At 42.3% G+C, this 22,172-nt stretch overlaps 1 protein-coding gene across 2 annotated transcripts; it reads right to left on the bottom strand.

The window, feature by feature from the left end:
• Positions 1–13,478: 13,478 nt before the first annotated feature.
• On the bottom strand, positions 13,479–21,022 carry LOC135545732 (uncharacterized). Of its 2 annotated transcripts, none has more exons than XM_064973554.1 (8): positions 20,959–21,022; positions 20,679–20,742; positions 20,274–20,366; positions 19,418–19,468; positions 14,715–14,735; positions 14,275–14,547; positions 13,887–13,985; positions 13,479–13,791 (listed from the first exon to the last, which is right to left on the bottom strand). In XM_064973554.1, the coding sequence occupies exons 1-8, from the start codon at positions 20,980–20,982 to the stop codon at positions 13,730–13,732; spliced, it is 687 nt and encodes a 228-aa protein (XP_064829626.1). In that variant the 5' UTR covers positions 20,983–21,022; the 3' UTR covers positions 13,479–13,729. The 2 variants fall into 2 exon arrangements, with proteins under 2 accessions (XP_064829626.1, XP_064829627.1); XM_064973555.1 differs by having other exon boundaries at positions 20,679–20,770; positions 20,959–21,010.
• Positions 21,023–22,172: the final 1,150 nt, after the last annotated feature.

Genomic DNA, 22,172 nt, shown 5'->3' with positions numbered 1-22,172 from the left:
TTGGCTCTCCACAGCCGACTGGCCGGTGCAAGCCGACTGGCCCCTTCCCTGGAGAATGGAGCTGTTCTTGACCCAACCAACCAACCATGGAGGAAGTTAAAGAAGGCATCCTCTGGCAACGGGGGTCTCCAATGGAGATGTTGAGCCAAGAACTGACAGACCAGAAAAAGCTTTGCCGCCCTGTATCCAGATGTTCCGGCGACTTCGTCCTTGGTGGCTTCCCAATCAAGATTGGATCCAGAGGTACCTGCACCTGCACCTTCATCCTTAGTTCTGTCTCCCTCTCTGGTGTCTTCTACCTCAGGTTCAGATCCTCTGAGCTCCCAGTAACCAGGCTGTGAGGCTGCCTGAGAGACAGGCCCATTCAACATCACCAGCTGTCATCATAGGCAGCACTATGGTGAGAAACATCTCGGTTCCCAAGGCAAAAACCCTGTGCTACCCAGGAGCACGATTACAGGACATAACAAGGCTGCTTCCGACTGTTCTATCATAGATGACGGGAGCTGACACTATCGTAGTCCATGTGGGGTCAAACGAAATCAGGAGGGCTAGCTAGGAACTAGCTAGAACATTTTAAAATGTATTTTAAAGAATTGATTTTAGCATTCATTAAAAGACAAAAAAAACTGCCAATAATTTCAGGTCCAGTACCATCGTTGGGCTGCGGGTGTGAAAGATTCAGCAGACTGCTGATATTACACGTCTAGCTAAAAGACTACTGTAGCTCTGCTGGAGTCACATTTATTGATAACTTTGACACCTTCTGGAAACAGAAGATACTCTACAGGAATGACGGAGTCCATCCATATCTTGGCTCCTGGACTCTGTCCACACATTTCAAGGCTGCATTGAAACAATGACTGGTAAATTATCCAAGACTAGCTTAATTAATCCCTACCATTGTGACAATGAGTTGTCATAATGCTGCATTAAATGTACATGATCTTAGGGGCATTGGCAAACACAACGTAAGTAATTTCATTTATGTACCCCTAATTGCACTGAATAAATCTGTTTATCCTACAGCTATTGTAAGCAGTAATCATGAGCCTATAAACCAGAGTTACATTGTTATGACTGAGTTGGTGTGCAATAGCAGGAAGACCACTTTATGCAGCTCACCCTGCACGATCAGCTCCAATGTAAATAGCATGAGTAAGTCTACCTCCGATAAGCTTCCTAGTAAAGCATTAAAAACAATCAAGCAACCCAGAAAAGTGCTAAAAATAGCTCATATTAACATATTTAGCCTAAGAAACAAGGTCCATGAAGTCAACAACTTGCTTGCAACAGATGACGTTCATATTCTGACTATTTCTGAAACTCACTTAGATGATACCTTTGATGATACAGTGGTAGCAATACATGGTTATAACATCTACAGAAAAGACAGAAATGCCAACGGAGGCGGTGTTGCGTTCCACATTCAGAACCACATTCCTGTAAAGCTTAGAGATTATCTAATGTTAAATACTGTTGAAGTAATATGACTACAGGTTCATCTAAAGCCCATTCTTGTAGGACGCTGTTATAGACCACCAAGTGCTAACAGTCAGAATCTGGATAATATGTGTGAAATGCTTAATATTGTATGTGATATCAACAGAGAAGTATAATTTCTGGGTGATTTAGAAATTGACTGGTTATCATCAAGCTGCCCACTCAGGAAAAAACTTCAAACTGTAACCAGTGCCTGCAACGGGTTGTCAGTCAACCTACCAGGGTAGTTACACACAGCACAGGAATTAAATCATCAACATGTATTGATCACATCTTTACTAAAGCTGCAGATATTTGCTTTAAAGCAGTGTCCAAATCTATAGGATGTAGTGATCACAATAAAATAGCCATATCTAGGAAAACCAAAGTTCCAAAGGATGGGCCTAATATAGTGTATAAAAGGTCATACAATAAGTTTTGCAGTGATTCATATGTTATAAAGAATATTTGCTGGTCTGTGGTGTGTAATGAGGAGCAACCAGACACTGCACTTGACACATTTATGAAACACACTTATTCCAGTAACTAATAAGCATACACCCATTAATAAAATTACTGTAAAAACTGTTAAATCCCCTTGGATTGATGAGGAATTGAAAAATTGTATGGTTGAGATGGATGAGGCAAAAGGTATGGCAATTACTTCTGGCAGCCCAACTGATTGGTTAACGTACTGCATATTAAGAAAGCATGTGAATAAACAAAATAAAAATATACTACACTATGAACAAAATATAAATTATATAAAGAATGATAGTAAAAAGTTTTGGGGCACCTTAACCTCTTTGAACTCTAGGGGCAGTATTTCATTTTTGGATAAAAAAAGTTCCCGTTTTAAACAAGATATTTTGTCACGAAAAGATGCTCGACTATGCATATAATTGACAGCTTTGGAAAGAAAACACTCTGACGTTTCCAAAACTGCAAAGATATTATCTGTGAGTGCCACAGAACTGATGCTACAGGCGAAACCAAGATGAAACTTCAAACATGAAATGAGCAAAATTTTTGAAGCGCTGTTTTCCAATGTCTCCTTATATGGCTGTGAATGCGCAAGGAGAGAGCCCACAATTTTTGCCGTTTCCCCAAGGTGTCTGCAGCATTGTGACGTATTTGTAGGTATATCATTGGAAGATTGACCATAAGAGACCACATTTACCAGGTGTCCGCCCGGTGTCCTGCGTCGAAATTGGTGTGTAAACCTCAGCTGCAAGTATTTTTCCATTTAATTCAGAGAAGAAAGCAGACTTCCACGAACGATATATCAATGAAGAGATATGTGAAAAACACCTTGAGGATTGATTCTAAACAATGTTTGCCATGTTTCCGTCGATATTATAGAGTTAATTTGGAAAAAAGTTTGGCATTTTGGTGACTGAATTTTCATTCTTTTTTTTGGTAGCCAAAAGTGATGTACAAAACGGAGTGTTTTCTCCTACACAAAGAATCTTTCAGGAAAAACTGAACATTTGCTATCTAACTGAGAGTCTCCTCATTGAAAACATCCGAAGTTCTTCAAAGGTAAATGATTTTATTTGAATGCTTTTCTGTTTTTTGTGACAATGTTGCCCTCTAAATGCTATGCTAAATGCTATGCTAGCTATCAATACTCTTACACAAATGCTTGTTTTGCTATGGTTGAAAAGCATATTTTGAAAATCTGAGATGACAGTGTTGTTAAGAAAAGGCTAAGCTTGAGAGCTAGCATATTCATTTCATTTAATTTGCCATTTTCATAAACAGTTAACGTTACGTTATGCTAATGAGCTTGAGGCTATAACCGGATACAGGTTTTTTTCGTAGCCAAACGTGAACAAAACGGAGCGATGTGTCCTACACAAATAATATTTTTTGAAAAACTGAACATTTGCTATCTAACTGAGAGTCTCCTCATTGAAAACATCTGAAGTTCTTCAAAGGTAAATGATTTTATTTGAATGCTTTTCTTGTTTTTGTGAAAATGTTGCTGGCTGAATTCTAGGGTTATAGCTATGCTAGCTATCAATACTCTTACACAAATGCTTGTTTAGCTATGGTTGAAAAGCATATTTTGAAAATCTGAGATGACAGTGTTGTTAACAAAAGTCTAAGCTTGAGAGCAAATATATTTATTTCATTTCTTTGCGATTTTCATGAATAGTTAACGTTGCGTTATGCTAATGAGCTTGAGGCTATAAATAGGATCCCGGATCCGGGATTGCTCGTCGCATGAAGTTAAATGAAGTTTTGGGACAAAATGCCAACTCGGCTACTTCATTCATTGAATCAGATGGCTCATTCATCACAAAGCCCACTGATATTGCAAACTACTTGAATTACTTTTTCATTGGCAAGATAAGCAAACTAAGGGATGACATGCCAGCAACAAACACTGACACTACACATTCAAGTATATCGGGTCAAATTATGAAAGACAAGAATTGTACTTTTGAATTCCGTAAAGTCAGTGTGGAAGAGGATAAAAAATTATTGTTGTCTATCAACAGTGACAATCCACTGAGGATAATAGCAGATGATATTGCCACTCCTATTTGCCACATCTTCATTTTAAGCCTACTAGAGAACGTGTGCCCTCAGGCCTGGAGGGAAGCTAAAATCATTCCGCTACCCAAGAATAGTAAAGCCCCCTTTACTGGCTCAAAAAGCCGACCAATCAGCCTGTTACCAACCCTTAGTAACCTTCTGGAAAAAAATTGTGTTTGACCAGATACAATGCTATTTCACAGTAAACAAATTGATAACAGAATTGCAGCATGCTTATAGGGAAAGGACACTGAACAAGCACAGCATTTACACAAATGACTGATGATTGGCTGAGAGATGTCAATGATAAAATGATTGGTGGGCTGTCTTGTTAGACTTCAGTGCAGCTTTTGACATTATCGATCATAATCTACTGCTGGAAAAACTTGTGTTATGGCTTTACACCCCCTGCTATAACGTGGATAAAGAGTGACTTGTCCAACAGAACACAGAGGGTGTTCTTTAATGCAAGCCTCTCAAATATAATAGAGATAGAATTAGGAGTTCCCCAGGGTAGCTGTTTTGGCCCCTTGCTTTTATTTTTTTTTACTAACGACATGCCACTGACTATGAGTAAAATCAGAGTGTCTATGTAACACTATACCTGTCAGCTACTAAAGTGACAGAAATGACTGCAACACCAAACAAAGAGCTGCAGTTAGTTTCAGAGTGGGTGGCAAGGAATAACTTATCCCTTTAATATTTCTAAAACTAAAAGCATTGCATTTGGAACAAACACGCATTAAACCCTAAACCTCAACTAAATCTTGTAATAAATAATGTAGAAGTTGAGCAAGTTGAGATTACTTAACCGCTTGGAGTAACCCAAGATTGTAATTTGTCATGGTCAAAACATATTGATGCAGTAGCTAAGATGGGGAGAAGTCTGTCTAAAATAATGAAGTGCTCTGCCTTAACACTATCAACAAGGCAGGTCCTACAGGCCCTAGTTTTGTCGCACCTTGACTACTGTTCAGTTGTGTGATCAGGTGCAACAAAAAAAGGAATTAGGAAAATTGCAATTGGCTCAGAACAGGGCAGCATGGCTGGCCCTTGGATGTACACAGAGAGCTAATATTAATAATATGCATGTCAATCACTCCTGTCTGAAAGTGGAGGAGAGATTGACTTCATCACTACTTCTGTTTATGAGAGGTATTGACATGTCTGTCTAAACTACTGGCACACAGCGCAGACACCAATGCATACCCCACAAGACATGCCACAAGAGGTCTCTTCACAGTCCCCAAGTCCAGAACAGACTATGGGAGGCACACAGTACTACATAGAGCCATGACTACATGGAACTCTATTCCACATCAAGTAACTGACACAAGCAGTAAAATTTGATTTAAAAAAACAGATTAAAAAACACCTTATGGAACAGCAGGGACTTTGAAGCAACACAAACATTAGCACACACACACACACACACACACACACACACACACACACACACACACACACACACACACACACACAGGGACACCTGTATTTGTTGAGTTTCTCCCATTCGTCTCTGCAGATCTTCTCAAGCTCTGTCAGGTTGGATGGGGAGCATTGCTGCACAGCTATTTTCAGGTCTCTCCAGAGATGTTTCAAGTCCGGCTCTGGCCGTGCCACTCAAGGACATTCAGAGACTTGTCCCGAAGCCACTCCTGCATTGTCTTGGCAGTGTGCTTAGGGTCGTTGTCCTGTTGAAAGGTGAACTTTCGCCCCCAGTCTAAGGTCCTGAGAGCTCATCAAGGATCTCTCTCTACTTTGCTCTGTTCATCTTTGATCCATCCTGACTTGTCTCCCAGTTCCTGCCCCTGAAAAACATCCCCACAGCATGATGCTGCCACCACCATGCTTCACCGTAAGGATGGTGACAGGTTTCCTCCAGACGTGAGGCTTAGCATTCAGGCCAAAGAGATCAGTCTTGGTTAAATCAGAACAGATAATCTTGTTTCTCAGGGTCTGAGAGTCTTTAGGTGCCCTTTGGCAAACTCTAAGCGGTCTTTCATGTGAATTTTATTGAGGAGTAGCTTCCGTATGGTCACTCTACCATAAAGGCCTGATTGGTAGAATGCTGCAGAGATGGTTGTCCTTCTGGAAGGTTCTCCAATCTCCACAAAGGAACCCTAGAGCTCAGTCAGTGGCCATTGTGTCTTGGTCACCTCCCTGACCAAGGCACTTCTCCCCTGATTGCACAGTTTGGCCAGGAGGCCATCTCTGAGTTATTGGGGACCTTCAATGCTGCAGATATGTTTTGGTACCCTTCAACACAATCCTGTCTTGGGGGCTCAACAGACAATTCCCTTGACCTCTTTGCTTGGTGTTTGCTCTGACATGCACTGTCAACTGTGGAACCTTACATAAACAGCTCTGTGCCTTTCCAAATCCTGTCCAATCAATTGAATTTACCACAGGTGGTCTCCAATCAAGTTGTAGAAACATCTCAAGGATGATCAATGGAAACAGGATGCCCCTGAGCTCAATTTCAATTCTCATAGCAAAGGGTCTGAATTAGAGGTCGACCGATTAATCGGAATGGCCGATTTAATTAGGGCCGATTTCAAGTTTTCATAACAATCAGAAAATCTGTATTTTTGGACACCGATTTGTTTTTCTTACACCTTTATTTAACTAGCAAAGTCAGTTACGAACACATTCTTACTTTCAATGAAGGCCTAGGAACGGTGGGTTAACTGCCCTTGTTCAGGGGCAGAACGACAGATTTGTACCTTGTCAGCTCTGGGATTCATTCTTGCAACCTTACGGTTAACTAGTCCAACGCTCTAACCACCTGATTACATTGCACTCCACGAGGAGCCTGCCTGTTACTCGAATGCAGGAAGAAGCCAAGGTAAGTTGCTAGCTAGCATTAAACTTATCTTATAAAAAACAATCAATCAATCAATCAATCATAATCACTACTTAACTACACATGGTGCAATGCGTGTCCTGCATTGCATATAATCGATGTGGTGGCATTCGCGTAAAAGCACTGTCGTTGCTCCAACGTGCCTTTCTTAAAATCAATACACAAGTATATACTTTTAAACCTGCATATTTAGTTAATATTGCCTGCTAACATTAATTTCTTTTAACTATGAAAAATGGTGTCACTTCACTTGCAACAGAGTCAGGGTATATGCAGCAGTTTGGGCCACCTGGCTCATTGCAACCTGTGTGAAGACTATTTCTTCCTAACAAACTTCGGCAAACGGGGTAATTTAACAAAAGCGCATTTGCGAAAAAAGCACAATCGTTGCACGACTGTACCTGTTAGAGCCGATTTGGGCATATTTGTATAAAAGACAGAACATACAGAGCTCCATGTACATTTGTGTAAATATACTAGTGTATATGATGAAATATTAGGTACGTCCCTTTATGATTTATATTTACCTGGTTGAGATGTATTAATTTGTTGTTAGTGTAACTTTGTCCCCCCCCCCCCTCTTGCCCATTCATTGTACTGTGGTAAGTGTGTTAGGATAAAGGCAGGAAGTTGGGCCTTCGGGGGGAGGAGTACTTGCTAGATGCGGGAGCAGTCTAGTTTTTTGACCATACAGACTTACAGACAGGCATACAAACAGGTCATATTATGTATTTTCCATATCAAGTAATCTATGCTTTAAGTTGATTGGAGAATAATTTTTTTGTTAGATATAAGTAGAATAAACATTTTTGTTGCACCATATCCCTGGATCTCATTGAATGTTTGGCCGTTTGGAAACATTGAGTGTGGACTGTATGCGTACGAAACAAACCCGCTTCAGGCTTGGGCAGTGGCTATGGTAAAGAGGAAAGGAAGCCACTACAGTACCTAACCATAAACATTAATGTCTTTCTTAAAATCATTATACAGAAGTACATACAGTATTTTTAAATCTGCATATTTAGCTAAAAGAAATCCAGGTTTGCAGGTGTCACTTCTCTTGCGTTCCTGCACGCAGAGTCAGGATATATGCAACAGTTTGGGCTGCCTGGCTATTTGCGAACTAATTTGCCAGAATTTTACATACTTATGACATAACATTGAAGGTTGTGCAATGTAACAGGAATATTTAGACTTATGGATGTCACCCGTTAGATAAAATAAGGAACGGTTCCGTATTTCACTGAAAGAAAAGTTTTGTTTTCGAAAGGATAGTTTCCGGATTCGATCATATTAATGACCAAAGGCTCGGATTTCTGTGTGTTATTATGTTATAATTAAGTCTATGAATTGATATTTGATAGAGAAGTCTGACTGAGCGGTGGTAGGCAGCAGCAGGCTCCTAAGCATTCATTCAAACAGCACTTTACTGCATTTTTCCAGCAGCTCCTCACAATTGAGCTGTTTATGACTTCAAGCCCATCAACTCATGAGACGAGGTTTGTGTAACCATGTGAAATGGCTACCTAGTTAGCGGGGTGCGCGCTAATAGCGTTTCAAACGTCACTCGCTCTGAGACTTGGGAGTAGTTGTTCTCCTTGCTCTGCAAGGGCTGCGGCATTTGTGGAGCGATGGGTAACGCTGCTTTGAGGGTGGCTGTTGTCGATGTGTTCCTGGTTCAAGCCCAGGTAGGTGCGAGGAGAGGGACGGAAGCTAGACTGTTACACTGGCAATACTAAAGTGCCTATAAGAACATCCAATAGTCAAAGGTATATGAAATATAAATCGTATAGAGAGAAATAGTCCTATAATAACTACAACCTAAAACTTCTTACCTGGGAATATTGAAGACTCATGTTAAACGGAACCAGCAGCTTTCATATGTTCTCAAGTTCTGCTGAGCAAGGAACTTAAACGTTCGCTTTTTTACATGGCACATATTGCACTTTTACTATCTTCTCCATCACTTTGTTTTTGCATTATGTAAACATGTTTCATTATTTATTTGAGACTAAATTGATTTGATTGCTGTATTATATTAAGTTAAAATAAAAGTGATCATTCAGTATTGTTGTAATTGTCATTATTACAAATAAATAAATCATTTTTTTTTTAATTGGCCGATTAATCGGTATCTGCTTTTTTTGGTCCTCCAATAATCGGTATCGGCATTGAAAAATCATTCAAAATCAAAATCATTAAAACCTGTTTTCGATTGTGATTATGGGGTATTGTGTGTAGATCGCTGAGAATTTAGGCATGTTGATCTGGTCAGTAGCCATAGATTTCACGACCAAGCACCTTCCTGATGGCAGAGGAAAAAAATGACGGCTACTCGGGCTCAGTAATATATAATTTCTATGCTGCACTAATGTGAAGTGGGGATAGCTGCAGGAACTGGACAACTCCAACTCCATTCATTATTCAAGTCGTCACAACGCTAGCAGCATACTATTTTCAAGCTACTCTACATAAAGTACCCAATAGAAAACATCACCTAACCTACTTGCCTGGCTTCTATAAATGTAACTGCGGACTATCATGTGTCGGCTTCACGCGGCCTCTGGACACTTATGTTAGGCCCCATTCATTACTACACTGCTCAAGAAAATAAAGGGAACACTAAAATAACACATCCTAGATCTGAATAAATGAAATATTATTCTTAAATACTTTTTTCTTTACATAGTTGAATGTGCTGACAACAGAATTACACAAAAATTATCAATGGAAATCAAATGTATCTACCCATGGAGGTCTGGATTTGGAGTCACACTCAAAATTAAAGTAGAAAACCACACTATAGGCTGATCCAACTTTGATGTAATGTCCTTAAAACAAGTCAAAATGAGGCCCAGTAGTGTGTGTGGCCTCCACGTGCCTGTATGACCTCCCTACAATGCCTGGGCATGCTCCTGATGAGGTGGCGGATGGTCTCCTGAGGGATCTCCTCCCAGACCTGGACTAAAGCATCCGCCAACTCCTGGACAGTCTGTGGTGCAACGTGGCGTTGGTGGATGGAGCGAGACATGATGTCCCAGATGTGCTCAATTGGATTCAGGTCTGGGAACCAGTCCATAGCATCAATGCCTTCCTCTTGCAAGAACTGCTGACACACTCCAGCCACATGAGGTCTAGCATTGTCTTGCATTAGGAGGAACCCAGGGCCAACTGCACCAGCATATGGTCTCACAAGGGGTCTGAGGATCTCTTCTCGGTACCTAATGGCAGTCAGGCTACCTCTGGCGAGCACATGGAGGGCTGTGCGGCCCCCCAAAGTAATGTCACCCCACACCATGACTGACCCACCGCCAAACCGGTCATGCTGGAGGATGTTGCAGGCAGCAGAACGTTCTCCACGGCGTCTCCACGCTGTCACGTCTGTCACATGTGCTCAGTGTGAACCTGCTTTCATCTGAAGAGCACAGGGCGCCAGTGGCGAATTTGCCAATCTTGGTGTTATCTGGCAAATGCCAAACGTCCTGCACATGTTGGGCTGTAAGCACAACCCCCCACCTGTGGACGCCGGGCCCTCATACCACCCTCATGGAGTCTGTTTCTGACCGTTTGAGCAGACACATGCACATTTGTGGCCTGCTGGAGGTCATTTTGCAGGGCTCTGGCAGTGCTCCTCCTGCTCCTCGCACAAAGGCGGAGGTAGCGGTCCTGCTGCTGGGTTGTTGCCCTCCTACGGCCTCCTCCACGTCTCTTGATGTACTGGCCTGTCTCCTGGTAGTGCCTCCATGCTCTGGACACTACGCTGATAGACACAGCAAACCTTCTTGCCACAGCTCGCATTGATGTGCCATCCTGGATGAGCTGCACTACCTGAGCCACTTGTGTGGGTTGTAGACTCCGTCTCATTTTACCACTAGAGTGAAAGCACCGCCAGCATTCAGAAGTGACCAAAACATCAGCCAGGAAGCATAGGAACTGAGAAGTGGTCTGTGGTCACCACCTGCAGAACCACTCCTTTATTGGGGGTGTCTTGCTAATTGCTTATAATTTCCACCTGCACAACAGCATGTGAAATTTGTCAATCAGTGTTGCTTCCTAAGTGGACAGTTTGATTTCACAGAATCAAATCAAATCAAATTTTATTTGTCACATACACATGGTTAGCAGATGTTAATGCGAGTGTAGCGAAATGCTTGTGCTTCTAGTTCCGACAATGCAGTAATAACCAACAAGTAATCTAACTAACAATTCCTAATCTACTGTCTTATACAGTGTAAGGGGATAAAGAATATGTACATAAGTATATATGAATGAGTGATGGTACAGAGCAGCATAGGCAAGATACAGTAGATGGTATCGAGTACAGTATATACATGTGAGATGAGTATGTAAACAAAGTGGCATAGTTAAAGTGGCTAGTGATACATGTATTACATAAGGATGCAGTCGATGATATAGAGTACAGTATATACGTATGCATATGAGATGAATAATGTAGGGTAAGTAACATTATATAAGGTAGCATTGTTTAAAGTGGCTAGTGATATATTTACATCATTTCCCATCAATTCCCATTATTAAAGTGGCTTGAGTTGAGTCAGTGTCAGTGTGTAGGCAGCAGCCACTCAATGTTAGTGGTGGCTGTTTAACAGTCTGATGGCCTTGAGATAGAAGCTGTTTTTCAGTCTCTCGGTCTCAGCTTTGATGCACCTGTACTGACCTCGCCTTCTGGATGATAGCGGGGTGAACAGGCAGTGGCTCGGGTGGTAGATGTCCTTAATGATCTTTATGGCCTTCCTGTAACATCGGGTGGTGTAGGTGTCCTGGAGGGCAGGTAGTTTGCCCCCGATGATGCGTTGTGCAGACCTCACTACCCTCTGGAGAGCCTTACGGTTGAGGGCGGAGCAGTTGCCGTACCAGGCGGTGATACAGCCCGCCAGGATGCTCTCGATTGTGCATCTGTAGAAGTTTGTGAGTGCTTTTGGTGACAAGCCGAATTTCTTCAGCCTCCTGAGGTTGAAGAGGCGCTGCTGCGCCTTCTTCACGATGCTGTCTGTGTGAGTGGACCAATTCAGTTTGTCTGTGATGAGTATGCCGAGGAACTTAAAACTTGCTACTCTCTCCACTACTGTTCCATCGATGTGGATAGGGGGTGTTCCCTCTGCTGTTTCCTGAAGTCCACAATCATCTCCTTAGTTTTGTTGACGTTGAGTGTGAGGTTATTTTCCTGACACCACACTCCGAGGGCCCTCACCTCCTCCCTGTAGGCCGTCTCGTCGTTGTTGGTAATCAAGCCTACCACTGTTGTGTCGTCCGCAAACTTGATGATTGAGTTGGAGGCGTGCGTGGCCACGCAGTCGTGGGTGAACAGGGAGTACAGGAGAGTGCTCAGAACGCACCCTTGTGGGGCCCCAGTGTTGAGGATCAGCGGGGAGGAGATGTTGTTACCTACCCTCACCACCTGAGGGCGGCCCGTCATGAAGTCCAGTACCCAGTTGCACAGGGCGGGGTCGAGACCCAGGGTCTCGAGCTTGATGACGAGCTTGGAGGGTACTATGGTGTTGAATGCCAAGCTGTAGTCGACGAACAGCATTCTCACATAGGTATTCCTCTTGTCCAGATGGGTTAGGGCAGTGTGCAGTGTGGTTGAGATTGCATCGTCTGTGGACCTATTTGAGCGGTAAGCAAATTGGAGTGGGTCTAGGGTGTCAGGTAGGGTGGAGGTGATATGGTCCTTGACTAGTCTCTCAAAGCACTTCATGATGACGGAAGTGAGTGCTACGGGGCGGTAGTCGTTTAGCTCAGTTACCTTAGCTTTCTTGGGAACAGGAACGATGGTGGCCCTCTTGAAGCATGTGGGAACAGCAGACTGGTATAGGGATTGATTGAATATGTCCGTAAACACACCAGCCAGCTGGTCTGTGCATGCTCTGAGGGCGTGGCTGGGGATGCCGTCTGGGTCTGCAGCCTTAAATGTTTTACTCACCTCGGCTGCAGTGAAGGAGAGACCGCATTTTTCCGTTGCAGGCAGTGTCAGTGGCACTGTATTGTCCTCAAAGCGGGCAAAAAAGGTATTTAGTCTGCCTGGGAGCAAGACATCCTGGTCCGTGACTGGGCTGGATTTCTTCCTGTAGTCCGTGATTGACTGTAGACCCTGCCACATGCCTCTTGTGTCTGAGCCGTTGAATTGGGATTCTACTTTGTCTCTGTACTGACGCTTAGCTTGTTTGATAGCCTTACGGAGGGAATAGCTGCATTGTTTGTATTCAGTCATGTTACCAGACACCTTGCCCTGATTGAAAGCAGTGGTTCGCGCTTTCAGTTTCACACGAATGCTGCCATCAATCCAAGGTTTCTGGTTAGGGAATGTTTTAATCGTTGCTATGGGAACGACATCTTCAACGCACGTTCTAATGAACTCGCACACCGAATCAGCGTATTCGTCAATGTTGTTATTTGACGCAATACGAAACATGTCCCAGTCCACGTGATGGAAGCAGTCTTGGAGTGTGGAGTCAGCTTGGTGTGTGATTGTGTGATTGACTTGGAGTTACATTGTGTTGTTTATGTGTTACCTTTTTTTTGAGCAGCGTATAAAGACAAACATACACAAATGTTTATTAATAAATATCATGAATTTGGCATATTATTTATTGGGACAAATCGCCAAACTTGATGTGTGGCACTGCCAGAGGATCAACATATCTGTGGCTCTTCCATGTTAACAACACTGTGACTGAGATAAAATTATGTTGATTAAATTGCAAATACAACAATAAAATTGTTAGCTACATATTTATCCATTTACAGTGTAATCATGTCAACTTTTTGCCATTTTCTCATGTCGGACATTTGGTGGCATTTGCAGAAAATGAAACACTACTCTGTTGTAGTTCTCTGTAGGTTCTGAGCATTCTGCTGCCTCCTGTTCTTTGTCTTCGCTATAGAGAGAAAGAGAGCGAGAGAGAGTTTACGTCACATGCAAAGTTACACATTTACGGTTTTATTCTTGGTTTCCCTTGTTGGGATCACTCACCAAATTCCATCTTCAGCATGATCTTCATGCCTATACCCATGGCCAGGATCAGCACCACAGCAGACACACCACAGATCACTATGACCAACATTGTCACTCCTGACACACATGGAGACAGCACAGAGGGACAGACATGGGGACAGCACAGAGGGACAGACATGGGAACAGCACAGAGGCACATCAGAGGGACAGACATGGGGACATCACAGAGGGACAGACATGGGGACATCACAGAGGGACAGACGTCCCCAGGAATTGGTAGGAAATAAAAATACTTTTCACACAATAGGCTCATTTGCGGAGCAATATCTTGACAGATCCAAATCCAATCATAAATGTAAACATTGTAAATATCCAAGTCTCAAATATGATTGGCGAATATGTCTACCTTCAACTTCAATCTCCTTTGGTTCTGATGTGAAGTTGCCACAGGGACTCTGGATGGTGCAGGCATATTTCTCCTTGCCAGAGGTATCTATACCAACCTTCTTCACGGTGAGCTGGCTACTGTTCTTGCCCTTCAGGTGGACGCCATCCAACAGCCAGACAAACACCAGCGGGCTTTTTGGATCCACCGGCAGGTTATGGGAACACTCAATGTCGAGGTTACCACCCTCCTGCACTTTGAACCCAGAACTGGTGTTCAGTAACACTTTAAAATCTGTTGGGTTAAAGAGACGTTAAGAAATGGTTAAAAAGTGTTGTGTCATAGTTAGGGTCAAGAGTTGTGTTTTTTTGGGTTGTCTCACACACACACGCACACACACACACACACACACACACACACACACACACACACACACACACACACACACACACACACATTACCTTTTGAGCAGTACTGTTGAACTGAAAGAGGCAAATAAGGAAAAAGAGAATATTAGAGTCCCTGCCTCTGGTGTACAATATATCATCTTCATCTCCTCCTCAATGTTATCTCAGAGACATAATGTCAGCGCGAGCCATGTATACACTGTGTGTACAAAACATTTCCATGACAGACAGACAAGGCGAATCCAAGTGAATGCAATGATGCCTTATTGATGTCACATTTTAAATCCACTTCAATCAGTGTAGATCAGGCGTGGGCAATTCCAGTCATCGAGGGCCTGATTGGTGTCACAGTTTTGCCCCAGCCCCAGCTAACACACATGACTCCCATAATCACCAAATCAAACTGATCTTCTGTTTAGAATGCAATTTAATTCATCAGCTGTGTTTGCTAGGGACGGAGAAAAAATGCGACACCAATCAAGCCCTCGTGGACAGGAGTTGCCCACCCCTGGTGTAGATGAAGGGGAGGAGACAGGTTAAAGAAGGATTTTTCAGCCTTGAGACAGATTGCGTGCGAGTGCCATTCAGAGGGTGAATGGACAAGACAAAAGATTTAAGTACCTTTCAATGGGGTATAGTAGTTGTCGGTGCCAGGTAAAAATATTCTCAGTGTGAAATAGTTCCCAATCTTTCTGATTGTGACATCATGTTGTATAATTCTTACAGCACGTGCTTGCATTTGTGTGGATGGCTGAGCTCGTGTAGATGTCTCCCTTCACACACTCTCCCTCAACCTTAAAGCTGTTCTTTGGGCATGTACATTTCTACATCTGCAAATCCGGACTCGCGCGTCAAATTGCTGAGAGTTGGTTTGAGGAGATTGTTGCGATCGCAAAGACATGGCTCTGCTTTTTCTATTGACAGTGCATACAGTATAGTTGTTCAAGACTGCTCTCTCAAAACAGGACCTGGGAACATCTGCTGATCTATCTACTAGGTTAGTGCTTATGTTCTATCTTTCAAAGTCACAAGTGATCGATCACAAGCTGACATTACTTCTCCTTCGCTAGCGAACCAATTCAATCTTATTGGGGAACCTCATCCCTCTCCATACTTGAATTGTGACCCGATTCAGGAAACTAGGCTTATGTCGCTGGTCACAACTTCACAACTTTAAAATCAAAATGCATGTTTTGGCAGAAATGCCTTCTCGAACATGAACTTTCATGCGCCTTAATAATGTGTATGCCATCTGTAAATACAAATACAATTTTTAAATTACAAGCCTTGTAAGAAGCAGAGACACGGAGCTACAAAATGGTAGATCATACGCTGCATTTGACGAACAGTGGGAAAGTTATTCTGCTTTGAAAGTTGATAAACTTGTAACCTCACTTGAGAAAGTAGCCTTTAGAACCTAGTGGAGGGTTCTTCTTTGTCTACACCCGTACAGCATCGTTAACACCCGCTTTAGCTCCACCTATCTCTTTAAGGGATGATCCCGAGCGTTCTGTACTAACAGCAGTAGTCAAGCACCCAAGCTAACTGGTTAACTTGCTAGCTACTTCCAGACACAAAAGAGAGAACAGCTCACTGACCATTACTCACCCTAGCAAAGCTGGTTAGGCTGTTTTTATGTTATTCGGAGCATTGGTGACTGCAACTGTGCTGTCAGATTGTCCATTCATAAATTCAGAGCGTTTTGATCTCCGAGCGTACTGCACTGCACTGCACTGGACTCTCTGGCAGATGAGTGGGTTGATCCGAGTGTTCTGACCTCACAACGGCAGTCGAGCACTCAAGCTAACATTGGCTATCTACTTCCAGACACAAATGAGAGAACACCCCACTCTGACCATTTTACTCGTTCTAGCAGAGCTGGTTATCCAGAGCGTTGGTGACTGTGCTGCTGGCAACCATTTAATTATGCTTTTTTGCTGACAGTTACTGACACAGGCCATATTTAACGGGTGTTGAGCGTTCATAAATTCATTAGTTATTCTGCGCTCTGGCACACACAGACAAGAGTTCTCTGAAATCGGAGAAGATGGCTAGATTGAATTTACGAACACAGCCAAAATGGTTACTTGCATAGTTGAGTCTTTAAGACATCTAGCTAGCTAAACAACGAACCATAATCCCAACTCATGACGTTACTACCCTGCATGAATCTGCAGGTAGCTAACCAACTACCACCAATTAGCAAAGCAAATTGCTTTGTGATACGAATAATAAGATCATACACGTAACGTTAGCTAGCAAGCCAGTCAGCTAACATTAGCTATCTAGCTAGCTTACAGTACACTTTAACTTCAAATGAAAACGATTGTCAAAATTACAAATGTAACATTTGAAAATGTAGCTAGCCGGACTACATTACCAGTGCTCTGAAATCGGAGTAGATGGCCAGAGCGAGTTTACCAGCTGAAACAGCTGTTGCAGTGGCATTCTATTGAAATGTAATATTTTGTTAAGACATTTGCTAGCTCAACAATGAACCATAACCCCAACTCACGGCGTTACTACCCTGGATAAATCTTCAGGTAGCTAACCAACCAGGTTCAATGTTAGCCAGCTAACATTAGGCTGTAACTAGCAAAGCAAACGGCTCTGAGATCATACAGCCAGCTAACGTTAGGTAGCTAAGAGTACACTGAGTTTGAAGATGTAATCTGGAGACAGGTGTTTTCTCCATCTCCTTATCTATCGTCCTGGAATTCAACTGATTTCAGAACTCGGTCCTCCAGAAAGTGGAGAGCAACACTTATGCAGTTTCACTACACAATAAAAAGTTTAAAGCCGCATTAGACAGGATTACGTCGGCATACTGACCAGCTCAAATAGACAGAAGAAGCGTGCTATATGGCAGACCAATCCAAACTCATCTCTCGGCTTGTCCAGCCCACTCATTATCTCAGTCAATCATGGCTTGCGGGAAGGTTGCTGTTTTTTTTCTGTGGCTAAACCAACTAGGCTCTTAATCTAACAATTGTATTTGTATTTAGAGATAGCACACATTTGTTATTAAGGCACATGGAAGTTCATTTTCCAGAAGGCATTTCTGCCAAAACAAACACATTTTTGATTTTTTTAAAGGTAACTTTCAACCGGCTCTCCTGTGAAGTAGTGACCAGCGACATACACCTAGTTTCGTTGCCGGGTACAAGTATAAAGGGATGCATAACAAAATCATGTATTTTATTGTCTTCAGGAACGTCTTCAGGAACGTCTTCAGGAACGTCTTCAGGAACGTCTGAGATCTGAGTGAATGGACAGTTGTGACCCATAATAATGGCGCCAGACAATTTGAGTGTTTTGTCTGCTCTGTAAATAAACACGTCATTTAAATACACAACCCGTGTGTTCCAGCTTCTGAACCAAGGGTCTGAATAAAGATGTTCAACTCCATCATATTGTTGCTGATGTATTACAGATGGCAGAACTGGAGGTTTACAGCATTCGGGTGAACTCCATCAGTCAGGAGACACAGGAACTCCATCAGTCAGCATGGTGGTGGAGACACAGGAACTCCATCAGTCAGCATCAGAACTCCATCAGTCAGCATGGTGGTGGAGACACAGGAACTCCATCAGTCAGCATGGTGGTGGAGACACAGGAACTCCATCAGTCAGCATGGTGGTGGAGACACAGGAACTCCATCAGTCAGCATGGTGGTGGAGACACAGGAACTCCATCAGTCAGCATGGTGGTGGAGACACAGGAACTTGCCTGAAGAAATTATTCTGATTGTCTTGACGAGTTTCTAAACTACCATTTGCTTACAATTCACATGACTAACAGTTTTCCTTCCACGTAAATATTAACACTCCACAGAGCTGGGCTTTACAGAAGTGGCCAGAAAAAAAGACATTGCTTAAAGACAAAAAATAAGCAAACACGTTTTTTGTTCGCCAAAAGGCATGTGGGAGACTCCCCACACATATGGAAGAAGGTACTCTGGTCATATGAGACTAAAATTGAGCTTTTTGGCCATCAAGGAAAGCACTATGTCTGGCGCAAACCTAACACCACATCACGCTGAGAACACCATCCCCACAATGAAGCATGGTGGTGGCAGCATCATGCTATGGGTATGTTTTTCATTGGCAGGGACTGGGAAACTGGTCAGAATTTAAGAAATTATGGATGGTGCTAAATACAGGGAAACCCTTGAGGGAAACCTGTTTCAGTCTTCGAGATTTGAGACTGGGATGGAGGTTCACCTTCCAGCAGGACAATACCCCTAAGCATACTGCTAAAGCAACACTCGAGTGGTTTAAGGGGAAACATTTAAATGTCATAGAATGGCCTAGTCAAAGCCCAGACATCAATCTAATTGAGAATCTGTGGTATGACTTAAAGATTGCTGTACAGCAGAGGAGCCCATCCAACTTGAAGGAGCTGGAGCAGTTTAGCCTTGAAGAATGGGCAAGAATCCCAGTGGCTAGATGTGCCATGCTTATAGAGACATTGAAGCTGTAATTGCAGAAAAAGGTGGCTCTACAAAGTATTGACTTTGGTAAGTATTGTCTTTTATTTCTTGTTTTATTTTAATTCCAGGTTGTAAGGCAACAAAATTTTAAAAATGCCAAGGGTGGTGAATACTTTTGCAAGCCACTACGTGTGTATGTATATATGTGTAGTTGATGCCATGACACAATCACTCATATTCCACTAACATTTCAAACAACCGCCATATAAAAAATGATAACTCAACTATCCATTGGCAGTAGGGCGTATATGAAATGAATACTGACCAGTAGCATTGCAGCATTGGGTAGTGTCTGAGCACAGGATGTCACAGATGGCTGAGGGAGTTGGATGGAGAGGAAGAAAGCAATGAATATAGATTTTGTCTGAGTTTCAAGAAAGATCAAGTTAAGTTAACACAGAAATACAACAATGTAAAAGTCTGAAGGTCAGGGGAAGGAGTAGGTTTGCAAGCTACCGGTAATTTAACAGTTACCGGAATATTCAGTAATTTAGGTCATTAACATGTAATCTATGGCAATCTATTCAAATTTATGTAATTTATACTTGAATACGTTAAAAAAATGTTTTTTTATATATATATAGATAGGATTTATTTTTATATCTGTGTCCATGAGTTTCTAGTGGACAGAGCATATGGTTCAAGACAAAAGCCTAATTAATGAAAATAAAGCATTGTTGATAAGATGCTTTTTTCATTAACTCTTCAACCTATTGACTTTTCACAACTGCCACCAATTTAGCACATAAACATTTACTCCAAAGACATATTGACATAGAAAAATACATTAAAAAAAGGATATTCATGCTGAAACCCTTTATCAAACACCAATGGTATTCACTAAGTTGATGGTTTATATTTAGGATAAGGTTTTACAGTTTCGTCATTCTATTTCTTATTTTAAAATGATCTTATTTGATTATCTTATATCACATGGAAAATAAGGCCACACAGAGGGCCAGAAATAATTACAGAAACATGTGATAATCTGAAGTACCCCAAAAGGCCCTCCTCCAAGAAAAGTTTGTAAAGTTCTGTCAGTTTAATGGTAAACTTAAAGTTACCCGTAATATGCCCTCCCTTTGCAACCCTAGGATGGAGTAATAAAGTGGAATGGTTACCATTGTCTGGTAATCCCGCAGCAGATATTCCAGGTGAGTGGGTTAAGTTGCAGTTTAGACACATCAAGGGAACACAGGTAGAACAGACACTACCTACGGAGAAATATATTGAGAAGGTTGAGGCGGAGAGAGGGAAAGGGAGGGAAGAATGACAGCAGGGATAAAGGGAAGGAGAGAGGTGTGTAGGTGTGTGTGTGTGTGTGTGTGTGTGTGTGTGTGTGTGTGTGTGTGTGTGTGTGTGTGTGTGTGTGTGTGTGTGTTTGTGTGTGTATAGAGGATTGGGTCACAGGAGACAGAGAAGGGGAAAAAGTGAAGGCTTCAACAGTAACTAACATAAATCCAGAATATTCATGAGATAATATCAAACTGGAATTTTTTTTAAAGGGAAATGGGATTGTTCCTTACTGATCATGAGAAGGCAAGCAAGTGAATACAAGCCTGTCCCTGTCCTCGCCTTCATTGGTATCATCTGACAAAGATCAGATGTCATTCAGTTTCTATTCATTCAAAAAGTTCATCAAAATAGAAATGGGTGATGTAAATGAAACCCACTAACAATATTTAATTCAGGACATTCTCGATGTCAAAAACCTAGAAATGTTACTAAAAACTTTAAAAATAAAACCTGTTGATAGGATCATTAAATACATTAGCCTACATCATTACATTGAATAAAATATTTTACCTCTTGTGCTGGATCTCTGGTCATGCACGGAGTTCCCTGGACGAGGAGTGAGTGAGCATCTCTACAGAAAGTTATTGTACACTGTGGCTGATATAAACACTGATATGAATGCAAATCACCTCACCAGCCACAGCCCACGGCTACCAGACAGTAACACAAGCAATATACATATAATACCGGAACATGTTTGTGCCCTGCTTGGCACCTGGAGTTTGATGTTCATGAAAAGGAGTGATAAGACTGTCGGTGGTGCTGTTGGACTGTTTTACATGATTCAGAACACAGTAAGTCTCCTTGCCCGAGGAGCAGACCTTTAGTTTCTGTAGCATGAGGCAGTTTGATGGACCCGCTAGACAGGACTCTAGTCTATCGCATGGCCTTACCTTCAATCTTGCTTCTTGATGTGCTCCTTGATGTGGAGTGCCAAGCAGAGACTCATCGGGAGAGAGACTCATTTTTACACCCTTTGGTATGATTCAGCAGGGGATTGAACTCCCAACCTTGTGGTTAGAGTGTCCACCCTAAGGCCACTGAGTTGGTTAGAACAGAATGCCAGCGGTCAAACCTGGACATGGCTATAATATTTCATATTTTGGCATCATGTCTGCCTCCAACACATATTTGCACATGCACAAACACTATAACTCATGAAGACTGATGTCAATGCACCTCTTATCAGAATTAATTGCTGACTTTATAGTTGAACCATGCAAATTGTGTGTTGACTTCCAAAGGATCAGGAGCCCTTTTCACAGACAGCACATTTCAAACAAACTATGAGCAGTACAGTACAAAAGTACACTGCATCATGGGATATGAAGTTCAACTCTCCTCACTACCTGTCAGTCTGGCTCTGAAGCCATAAAGGTATGTTCTCTGGATTTCAGATTCACTTCCTCTGTGGCCACCAGAGAGTGCTGTTGATCAAACAGTTACAGTTACCCATCACATTTCTCCCCCTTTTGGTCTCTTTTACCATTTAAAACTTGCAGTGATTTGCCGTCATTTATTCAGGCCTGCCTAACTGAGGATAAACACATGTTCCTCCTCCCAGAGAGCTCAAATAAATCAATTCCTATTAGTCTGGGCAGGAGAAGGAAAGGTCCCCTGACCCATATATTCCTGTGACAGCCTCTCTGCTCTGCTCTCCTCTGCTGATGGAATGACATTCTATTGGCCTGAGAGATTACAGCACTGTCCCCTAAAGCAGCAAT

This window comes from Oncorhynchus masou, chromosome 9 (genome assembly GCF_036934945.1).
Source record: "Oncorhynchus masou masou isolate Uvic2021 chromosome 9, UVic_Omas_1.1, whole genome shotgun sequence".
Taxonomy (NCBI): Eukaryota; Metazoa; Chordata; class Actinopteri; order Salmoniformes; family Salmonidae; genus Oncorhynchus; species Oncorhynchus masou.
This window is presented reverse-complemented; position numbering and strand designations above follow the sequence as displayed.